At 41.7% G+C, this 11745-nt stretch overlaps 1 protein-coding gene across 1 annotated transcript; it reads left to right on the top strand.

The window, feature by feature from the left end:
• The first annotated feature begins 1006 nt into the window (after positions 1–1006).
• MED21 (mediator complex subunit 21) lies at positions 1007–7671 on the top strand. Its single transcript, XM_082076133.1, has 4 exons — positions 1007–1126; positions 1430–1544; positions 3645–3745; positions 6467–7671. Exons 1-4 carry the CDS (start codon positions 1085–1087, stop codon positions 6641–6643), a joined length of 435 nt encoding a protein of 144 aa, XP_081932259.1. The 5' UTR covers positions 1007–1084; the 3' UTR covers positions 6644–7671.
• Positions 7672–11745: the final 4074 nt, after the last annotated feature.

Here is an 11745-nt window from a genome sequence, read left to right as displayed (position 1 = left end):
TTCACAACAGGCCCTGTTAAAATGTCTGTCCCCATCTTTCTTACAGGCCCCTTTTAAGTACTGAAGGGCCACAATAAGGTTTTGCTGGAGCCTTTTCCAGGCTGAACAAACCCAACTCTCTCAGCCTGTCCTCACAGCAGAGCTGTTCCATCCTTCTGATTATTTTTTGTGTCCCTCCTCTGGCCCCTCTCCAACAGGTCCATGTCTTTATTGTGCTGAGTGCTCCAGAGATGGATGTAGGACTCCAGGTGCGGTCTCACCAGAGCAGAGGGGCAGGTAAGTGCCAGACACAAAATGACTGGCACAAATCAGAATTGCTCATTCGCCAGCCCATGGGCACAGAGGGGTCTTGCTGGCTCTAAGCCAGATCGTGGAGGATTCTGCATTCCCGGCCTTTCACGGCTCCCCATCTGCAGACGTCTGGTCAGCCCAGGGCTGGAGCGGAGGGTCCGTGCGGTGGTGCTGCCTTCAGCCGGCGGCAGAGCAGCTGCTGCACAGCGAAGGCTGAGTGCTCCCTGGCACACCGGCCTTCCAGTGCCGGTAACACAGGAACTAGGGGTTTTTACCCTGCTACGATCGTGAGCGCTGAACGGTGTTTCTGAGAGAAGCCAATAGGCTCGACGTGCCAGTTCCTCGAGACGAACGGCACCGCTGCAGCGCCCTTCCCTCCCCCGCCGCGGCGCTCCCCTCGGGGCGCCTCCCGCAAGCGCCCGTGGGCCAAGCCCGCCTCCGCGCCGTGCGGCTGCAAGCCGCAGCCTGCCTGGCCCCAGCCGAGCAGCTCAGCAGCTGCCAAACACAGCCAAGAAAGCGCAAAGTGTCAGAAAGCGGCTTCCTGCGGCTCTGAAACAGCACGGTGCCGCCGCCACTGCCCCGGCTCCGCCGACTGATTGGAGGTGGGACTAGACCACCTCCCGGCCTGCAGAGGGCGCCCCACGCCCGCCCTGCCCCACCGGAAGGGGGACAACACCACGCCCATGGCTCTGCCACGCCCATGCCGTGTCACGCCCCGTCGCTCCTCCGCCCACGTGACATCCAGGCGCCCTATTGGGTGCCGCCTGGTCAGGTGGGCGGTGGCGGCGGCGCTATGGCGGATCGGTTGACGCAGCTGCAGGACGCGGTGAACTCGGTGAGGCGAGCCCTGCTTTCTGCTCTCTCCCGAGACCCATCGTTCTCACCGGTGGGGTGGGGTGGGCTGGTAAGGCTGGCAAGGCTGGCACCGGGTCACGTCCCTCCCCGCCGCTATGGCCGTTGCGTGTGTGAGGGGTGCGATCCCTCTCCCCACCCACGCGGTGCCCCTGCAGCCCCTGGCTGCCGCTCCCACCTACCGCCGGGGGGGGCTGGACCGCTGCCTGGGGTCCACCGGGATGCAGAGTAAAATTTAAATAGTTCTAGTGGTGGAATGAAGGAATTGTCTCTCTGCCGTTTGCAGCTTGCAGACCAGTTCTGCAACGCCATTGGGGTGTTGCAGCAGTGTGGGCCCCCAGCCTCCTTCAGCAACATTCAGACGGCGATAAACAAGGATCAGCCTGCTAATCCAACAGAAGGCAAGTCTGTCTTTCTGCACCTCCTAACAAAGCGTGAACGTGTTCTGATACAGTACACTCTATAACATAAAATTTGTACTATGTTTTGTGCTTGGCAAACAGTTCCACCAGTAACTGGAGGAATGATTTAAGTAATAAACTGATGTCAGCTGCACTTGCTGCATAAGATTGTAATAGCAGAAATGCAATTTTAAGTGTTAAGTTAGCATTACAGTGTATTTCTTGTGCTGGTTTATTTGCACAGATACAGTAGCTCCACAGATATAAACCATTTTTATAGGGCTGTTGCAAGAGATTGTTAGTGAGTTGTCCATTACTTCCCTAAAGTTTTTTTAGAAAGAAGTACTCTTAGCTTTATGAAATCACTTATGAGTTTTAAATTCTCCATATCATAAACTTTCAGTGTGTTTTTCCATGTATCATTTGCTTATGCAATTAAGGAATAATGTCATGTTGAATCTCCCTCTTGGCATTTGTGGCTTAGTTGTTGGCTTTTTTGTTGTTGTTTTTTGTTTGGGTTCTTTTTTGTCTATTTTTGAGAGACAATAAAATGATCTAAGACACTGAAATTGGCAAGTGAACTAAAAGGTCTCTGATCTGAGAATTTCAAGTTAGTATTTAAATAACCATGTTATTCTAGTCTTGAATTTGGTTTCTTTTTTGTTTGTTTTTTGACTGAGAATAATGTTACATGTATCTGGTATCAGATTAGATTTTGCTCTTAAGATAAAAAGGGAGACTGGTTTGGGGTGCAGTGAAGCACTTTCTAGGGCAGTTGAATACTAGTTCTTCCTTGCTCTGTAGCTGATGCTGGTGCTCTCTGATACTGGAATTAGTTGGGAGAGCAGCTGAAAGGCTTGTTTGCTTCCCTGCTGCTGTCCCAGGCACTGGATCAGTGTGGTGCCAGGAGCCAGAGGCTTTGCTAAGGCCTTAGGACTTCTCTTTTGATCTGTCTTTTCTTAAAATTTTGAATATAGTGTAAAATCATACAGCCAAGTTAGTGATGCTGATGAGGCAAAACAAAACTACCTGTTATGTCTCTATAGATATAAACCCTGTGGTGACCCTGAGTAAACTTTAAATAATAGAATTACTTAGATTGGAAGACACCCTCAAGATCATCGAGTCCAACCATAACATAACAATGGCTCTAAACCGTGTCCCCAGGAACCTCATCTATACGTCTGTTAAACACCTCCAGGAATGGTGACTCCACCACTTCCCTGGGCAGCCTGTTCCAGTGCCTGACAACACTTTCCATGAGGAATGGATATATTTGTGTTGTTGTTTGTGGGTTCTTCTTTTTGGAAGTTGAAGTCAAGCATACCTTGGTGAATGCCAGTCTTTCTTACAGATTTTTGCTATTAGAAAGTATTTCCTCTTTTGCATTCACAAATCATTCATGAACCAACCAACATAAACAAATATGTAAGGTCTTAAATTATAAATGGAAAATGGCTGTTTCAATATTTTAATGGCAGTAATGATCTGAATTCAATTTGAATAAACTCAGTTCCATGTGGAAAGGTTTTATTTCTAGCTTATGGTGCCTTTTATTAAAAGTCCATGCAGCTCTTTCAGTGATATAGTGGCTAAATTAATGTCTGTTTTAAACTTCTAATCTTTTCCTATTTCTTAGTAGCTGAATAGGAATTATTTTTTAATTAAATAATCCATTTGAATCACTATCTTTACATTGCTTCTAGTGTTCTTTTTTTTGTGTGTAGTAGCAGCAGATTTAAAGGCAAGGATTGAAAAATTAAATGAATTTGTACTTCTCAATACTTAATGTAGTGACTAGGACACTTAATAACTGGTATTAGTAATTTCTTAACTGGTTCACCATGATGGAGTTATAGCTATTTTCTCACTTGTACGAAGCCCAGCCCTTTGTATAACCCCTTACCTTGTTTGGAATCAAGCTACCTTTATCTTCTAATATGGTTGAGTTCTCATCCACTGTGATACTGTTATTTTTTCATGTAGGAAAATTTTTAATACCCGCATACTTCAAGTCTGTAGATTTTTTTTGTGGTGTAGTTGCAGAATTGTGCTTATTTCTAATAATTTACTGAGTGGGCTGACTTTTCTTTTTTAAAGAGTACGCCCAACTGTTTGCAGCATTGATTGCACGAACTGCGAAAGATATTGATGTTCTAATAGATTCCCTGCCTAGTGAAGAATCGACAGCAGCTTTGCAGGTAAGAGTGTTCTTAATTTAAATATAAAAACATAACTGAAAGCAAACATCTTCCTTTTTTAGACACATTTTTTCTCTCTAGGTCACAGAATCTTGAAAAATGACTTTAATATAAGACTGATTTTTTCATGAGGGTAGCCTGTGAGTACTTTATAGGTTTATTGGAAATACTGAACTTGCATCTAGTTCTAAATGAGATTATATACAGTGAGAATATTTAAAACTTTTCTGTTAGAATGTGTTTGGTTTTGTTGTTTTGTTTTGAGTGGTTTTTGGGTTTGTTTTTTTTAAGTGCTTTTATCGTAACACCACAATACTGGAAGCTGCTACTATTCTTTTCCCCAACTGTTCAAATATTAATAAAGTAGATGCAACAGTGCTGCTGCATTGTGGGTAGTGTTTGTTTGGTTTTTATGTGGTGGTTTGTTTGTTTTTTTTCCTTGGATAATCTTTCATACCCTTTCACCATTCATTTCGTAGCTGCAGAGCCAACCCTTACTGAAGCCTTTTGTCTTTCCATAATGTTTCTGGTTGTTAAAGGGTTTGCAGGTACCCTTTAAAGTTCTCCAGCTCTGTCACAAAACAGTTATCTCACTTTTCAGTAATAGAGTGTCCTCCTTTGGACCAGCCAGACAAACTGGCTGCTTTTGTTTCTTGCTCCTTTTCATGTTAGACCAGAGGTACTCTAGGAAGAGCTTGGGAACAGAAAGCAGCTACTGGCCAGGCAGCAATGAGCAGATGCAGCCGGTATCACTGCCTACCCATGACCTGCCTTACCAAACTGAACTGCTGCAAACAGCTTGTGAACCCTTTCACAATGCTTAACTGTTCCAAAAAAATTTCCAAGAAATGCTTTTGACTCACAATTCAAAGAACAGTGCTCTAGTTCTGTTTTTTGGGTTATTTTTTTTTGACCTGTTCTTTCCACAGATCTTGCCTATTAAAGAGCATCTTTTTTTTTTCTTTTTTACTTTAGCTTCTAGATTTACATGAAGTATTTTCTTTTTAGAATGCAACAAGGATGCAAAGAGTGCTGATTCTCTCAGAACCTTGGAACTGCTTTAAGATCACCTGGAAGATTTTATACCTGGGTTGGTTATTTGTGACTGTTGAAAGGCACATTACAGAAGACTAGTATTAGAGGTGCCCACTGGGCCAAGTACAAAAAAATTGACAGTGACATGAGATTTGGTTTTAAACAGAGGAGGTTAAATTTGGTAGCATTGCTAGTCACAGTAATTGCTGAACATACTAATTGGACCCATTAACACCAGCATAATCTCATGTAACTGCATATTTAATAGCTGAAGACAGCTTTCCTGCTGCAGACAAATTATAGGCTTCGTCCATGAGTGAGCAGGGTCTGATCAGAGTGACAGCTGATGCAGGGAAAGCCAAGTTCTCCAGAAGGAGGAGCTGCTTGTCTGTAGGGATATGCTTTCCTTTGAGGTGACACTCAAACCGTTTCATGCTCTGCTAATACAGAATCTTGTTTCACAAGAACTTCTGATCTTTTCTGTTTGGTGTGGTTTTGAGATATGTTAGCTTGGATTCCGTCACTTAATGATTCAAGTTTTAATTTTTATTTGCTGTTGTTTAATTGGTGTGATATTAAAGATAAATATTTTGACATTCATTAAAAAGGCTGTTTTGAAGGTGCTTGAAGTACTCTCAAATACACAGTATAGGTTTTGTAGAAGTGGTAGTTGGATACTTGGCTAAAAGAGATGTACTTGGACCGATCTTTTTTCATACTAATGTTGTCTTGGTATGCGTATCAAATATGAGGCTTGTCTTAAAGGATAAAAGGGGCTGCTACACTAAAGCCCAACACAATCTACCCCCATCCCTTTTGAATTCCCTTGTGGTGAAGTTGGTAACACATGTTCTACCCAAATCTGCAGCTTATGTGCAGTCAGCTATTTAACAACTGAGACTGAAGTAGTTGAGCTGAATTCTAAATTTCAAAGTTTTTCCTTCTGTGACCCTTCCTTCAAGGGCTGTCAAGTCCTTCATGCATATGTTAACCTTCACTAAAGACATCAGTGTTGCAAACAGAAGATGAACATGTGGATAAAATTCACCAGTTAGTTTAAGCATGACTTCTTAAGGACCTGTATATAAACCTGGTTAACTGTTAAAACGAGATAAAAAAATATTAATTTGAAACTATGTCTTCTGTGTTATCAAGTTTTAGTACTTTTAAATTGGGTAAATATTTTGATACCTTAAAATATTTTAAGTTAAAATGTTTTCTTTCACAAAATTTTGGCAAGCTGAAAAGCAGCTTAGTTCTGAAACAAAATATTGAAGAAAAAGGGTTAAATAATACAGTTTTTTCTGACATGTGCCATTCAACAGAAAGGTTGAAATAAGTTATGCTTAAACCTTGCTAAGAACCTTTCAGTAAGAGGGGGGGTGGAAATAAATACTTGCTTCTCATCAAGAAAAGCTGTACTGAGACAAGACTTGTAGTATGGAAGAAGCTAACATTTGTGTGTGGTGGGATTTTTTTGTGTTTACTCCATGTGGATATGCACTCTTTTAGGCTGCAACCTGTAATGAGTTGCTTTGAAGTTCCTCGTATGTAATTCAGGGGCTAAAGAGAGAATCTTTTTCATTTCTGGGGAGCATTAACTGTTCCATCACCATCCTTTAGCAGCAAAGTCAATTTTGTGTTATATTCAAAGATTCTTATACTTCTCTCCCTTTTGTTTTACAGGCTGCTAGTCTGTTTCGATTGGAAGAAGAAAATCATGAAGCAGCTGCCCGTCTGGAAGAGGTAGTTTTTCGTGGGGATATGCTGCTGGAAAAGATACAGAGCGCCCTGGCAGATATTGCCCAGTCGCAGCTGAAGACGAGGAGCGGCACGCAGAGCCAGCCCCTGCCAGACTCGTAGTGTCAGAGGGCAGCGCACCCCCGCAACGCCAAAATGTGCCCTGTCATATGGGAAACACCGCTCAGTATCCACCGGGAGTGGTGACACCCTGCCCAGCACCTGTGGGACTCCCCAGTTCTCTGATTATTCGTAACACAGTCTTTTATCAAAGCTTAAACTGCAGGTTTTGTATGAGAAGCACTTCCACCGTAGGATCGGTGGTTGTGTTCTAGAATTGTGTGTTAATGTTTGTTCCCTTGACTTAAAATACCTGAGCATTTTTTCTGGTCATAAATATGTCTGACTTCCATCTGTTTTGTTGTCTTCATTACACAGGCCTTAGTCCCTAAAGGGAATTCAGAAGGAAAATATATTAAGAGTATTTGTGTAATTTGCTCATTCCTACTTTCAAACTTTTGTGCTCTTGGTGTATTTTTGTAAGGTTTAAACACAGTCACACTTGAATTTGCCAGAGTTCCATGGAGACAGTGGTTGCCATCTGCTTTAATTAACAGAAATGGTGATTAAACGTTTGTATTACTATTTGGCTGGCTTACCACTCTTTCCAGAGTAAGTTAAAGGGTAAGTTTGTTCTAATGTTTGTAGAGTAAGTGTTCTTGTTGTTGGCATCTCATTAAAAAAAATTTGCAGATATCTGATATTGGCATTTGTTATTCTTTGTAATTCACAAATGGGTCTTTGACTCCATTATTGCCACTGACAAACTTGCTTTTGCCATTTTTCTACCTCTGCTGATAATTCTGCATTCTCGTGGCAACTGGTGAATGCCTCTAAAGCAGACAGTAATGAGGAAGCATTGGATAACTGGGAAGAAATTAGCAATGAGGAAACTGAAAACAACTTATTACACAGTGTTGCTTTTCACTGTAAGCAGTGGCTGCCACGTGAATGCCGTGATCATAAGCAGCAAAAGGCCCGTTGTACCCAACATGCTCTAGGGAGTTTTTTGGTTTTATATTCACACACTGAATAAATTTTTGCCCCTTGTCTTAGGATTCTAGAAATACCAGCATCTTTTTTTTTTTTTTTTTTTTTCCAAATATAAAAAATTACAGCCCACCAGATAATGTAGGACTCAGTGCATGAGCTTGGACTTGAACTGTTAGTCATTTTCTGTATTTTTGAGTTAGCAGCCTTGTGTTATTGTAGGATGCTGTTTATTGCTACATAATATCTGCTCATTTCCTCATCAAAACTACCTATTTCTCTATATTGGACATGCTGTCATTGGCTTGAAAGTTAAATGTCTTGCTATTACATATAGACAGATAAGAGCAATTCAAATATGTCTTTAGCATGCTGGTCCTTAAGGAATAGACTGCACCAGTGAAAGGAAGAGTATAAGGTGGCACAGGCTACATCCTGCATACAGCCTGTTTCGAGGATTAAAAAATAAAAAGCCGTTCCTTCCTGTAATAAATACTGAAACTGAAGTATTTAATAAATTGTTAGTTAAATAAATACTTAGTATTATTTTGCCAAATTTGCGTATCTGTAGTCATAAATTTAGTCTGCTATTGTGAGGCTTTTGTACTATCTAGATTCCATAGAAGGAAGAACAGTTGGGGAGGTGAACAGGCTGTAGCACAGCCCCAGTTCTGTAACGGGATCTTTTTTAAGAATAACTGGGCTGTGGCACTTTACTAAGCCATAAAAATATGCCCATGTCCTGGGAGGCGTGAGAGGCAGATTTTCATTTGAAGTCAGTCATGTGGTCTGTTTCTGGTTTTAGTTTTGTTTTCTTCCTAGAAAAACATCATCCAGTGCATCTCAAGTTGGTTGGGGAGTAGGGTGGACTGCTTCTTGTTGTTTGCATTTTAAACTAGTGGACTTAAAAAACTTAAGAGTGAGATGTTTGGGATTTGCTTGTGGGGTTTTTTGTTTTGTTTTGTATTGAGATGTCTTAATTTGAGATTTGTACATTGTTGGAAAGGGTTAGATGTTCATAGTAGATTCCCTGATATAGCTTAACATATGTATCACCTCCAACTTTTTAACTTGGAAACTTTTGCTGTGGGACATGACGCAGTCTTCAGGAACAATACAATTCTTCTAATTTTGTGTCTTTTTGTTTTTCATACTTGAAAACTTCTATAGAAGCTTCTGTAGAAGCTTTTTCTTTTATTTGCTGTTTATTCAAACATGCTAGCCCACTTTATATTAAAGTGTATATTGGTATCAAACAATCACACTTAAAAGTAAACCTTAACCACAGGTATAAGCTTCCTAGTAAGTATGTATGGTTGTTCTGTACTTTACCTGTGTTCAGTTTAGTGAGTGTTGCAAATTAATAGAGATGCAGTTAAAAACAAGTAACACAATAAAGCAAGAGAGACAAAACTGCTCTCTTTTCCTTGAGAAATAATGTAATGTTTCGGTGAGTAGTACTGTAAGATGCACTCTTCCACTAGTTCTTGTGTGTTGTGTTGTTGGACTAGGTGTTGTAAATCTTTATCTGCTTTCGTACAGTCTGCAGCTCAGTTGGGAAGGTTTTGTATCTTTTGTTGGGCTCTGACATGAAGAACGGTGAAACATCGATTTGTTACAGCTGTCTAATGGACAAAGCATTAGATTGGGACTTGGAGATGTGGATTCCTTTCCCCTCTTACCATAGATATGCTGATTTGTCTATCCCCTGCTGTTGGGGTTTAAACATCTCAGTTTAAAATATAATGTATAATGGTGGTTATCTCCTGTGGGGGGCACTCATGCAAGAATTGTGGAGCATGCAGGATTACTGTTTCTGTACTGTTTAGCCCCTCAACTTTCAGTACAAAAAAACAAAGCGGGGGGAGGCAAATGCCTTTGGAAAAAGGCATTGTATCCTCCCTCAGAAGTCTTGACTGCCTCCAGAATTTAAATACTGAAGAGAGGGAGAGTGGGGGAGAAAAATCCCTACGTAACAGCTGCTATCAAACATATCAGGTTACATGTGAGAGAGCTGTAAATGGAAGCTTTGGTTGAGACCAGAGAATAAAAGGAGGTAAAGCATCATGGGAAGAAAACAAAAGTATTGAGCAAGACATAAAATGGTTCTACATATTATGTTGGACAAGGAGTACTGCCCAGTGAACAAATTGTGCTTTGAAGAAAGATAGCTCAGAGCATAATGGAAAATTCCATTGGAAAACAATCTCAGCCACTTCAAATGAGCAGGAGCATTTCATGCTGAGAATCCATACAGCCCACTGGCAAAGACGTTGGAATCAATTTAGTAAATAAAAGCAGCTGATCAAAGCCTAGTATTCTTTACTATAAACAGCCATGCTCAGAGGAAAGCAACACTTCACAGCAGCTGTTCTGATTTTCAGATACAAGAATATGGAGGAATTTTTACACTAGTTTTTCAAGATACTGGAAAAAGTGCATTAACAGTATTTTAGCTTCATGTCTTTATGCTATTGCAGATGATCTTTGGAGATCTGGGAGCTTCTGCTGATTGTGGCATGGGGTAGGTGTCCTGGCCATCCCCGCAGGATTGATATTGAGAGATTTTTGGGAGTTTGCAGCAATACAGGCCAGAGCCTGCCGGGCTGGGGAGCAGCTCTGCTCGAATGGACCTGGGGGGTCTTGGCAGAGAGCAAGCTCAATGTGAGCCAGCAGCTGGCCCTGGCAATAAAAAACGCCAGCAGCATCCTGGGCTGTACTAGCAGGAGCGCAGCCAGTAGATTGAGGAAAGTGATTACTTCCCTCTGCTCAGCATGTGTTAAGACTGCATCTGGAACACTCTGTACAGTTTTGGGCCACCAACATGAGAAAGATGTTGATAAACTACAAATTCAGCAGAAGGCCACCACAATGGTGTGGGTTGGAGCGCCTCCACCATGAGGAGAAACTGAGGGAGCAAGGCTGGGAGAAGAGATGGCTTTGGGGCCACCTAAAGGAAACCTTGCCCATACCTATGGGGAGCTTATGGAGAAGACAGGGCCAAGCTGATCACAGTGGTGCAGTGCAGAAGAACGGCGTACAGTGGATATTAGTTGAAACAACAGAAGTCCAGACTGGTCACAAGGAAAAGATTTTCACCATTAGGACACTTAAGTTTTGGAGTGTGGTCCCCAGAGAATCTGGAAATCCTGTGACGTTTTTCAAGCCCCATCTGGCCTCACAGCTGACCCAGCTTTGGGGAGTTGGACTAGGCACCTCCTCAGGTCCCTTCTGACCTCAATGATCATATGGATACTAAACACATTAGTGGTTTCAGAAAGAACCAAGAAAGTACCAAGGAATATTGTGCACTTTCTAGAAAGGCAGAACTGGAGGACAGAAAACTTGAGGTATCTGGTATCAGCTTCATTCTTATTGATGAGCTTTTGTGACGGAGGTCTCTGCACTGGGAGGCCATTGAGCTGGCCTTATGTGTGGTGTGAAATTCCACACTGTAGTGACCCAAGTTTCCAACAGGTGCCCTTGGAGAGCATGATATGCAAAATCCACATCCTACACTTAGAGAAAATTGATCTGTCAGATGATGCTGACTCACTATTAGACAAAGGCAGACTCCTCTAAAGAAAGAAATGGTATTTGTGTTTTATATAGCTTGTTATGTAGTCTTACATAAGAATTAATGGAAGCCCTATTTTCAAGCACTGAACCTGATACTAGAGCAAAAGTTTTATTCTAGCTTTTTCTTTCAAATCTATGGAAGAAAGTTTGAAATACTTTTACTGACTTAAGAACAAATTGTTGACAGACTGACAGGACCTTTTTACCTTTAACCCATAGGATTATGTTCTAGGAACAAAGGGCACAGAAAACAGAGTTTGCAAATGAGGTGGTTTTTCATGCTTCAGATATGTCAGCCACTCTGTTTTATGTGCTTGCAGTGATCAGCATCCATGATGGAAATGATCTCCAGGAAGTTTTTGTCTGTTTTATTAGTTAGTGTAATACGCTTTGGAGGAGTGTAGCTTCACAATTATTACACACTGTTTGTGTACACTTACATCAGGTTTTATGTTTATTTTTGTTTCTTGGAAAGCTTTGTAGGAAACTTTGCTTGTTCATGGTAGCCTAACAAGCAGAACAGGAATTTTATATTCTTGCTGCTGCTGCTTTACCCAACCAGCATAGCCAAGTAGCTAAACACATTCGACTCCTGC

The sequence above is a fragment of the Streptopelia decaocto genome (genome assembly GCF_964273445.1).
Source record: "Streptopelia decaocto genome assembly, chromosome: 1".
NCBI lineage: Eukaryota > Metazoa > Chordata > Aves > Columbiformes > Columbidae > Streptopelia > Streptopelia decaocto.
This window is presented reverse-complemented; position numbering and strand designations above follow the sequence as displayed.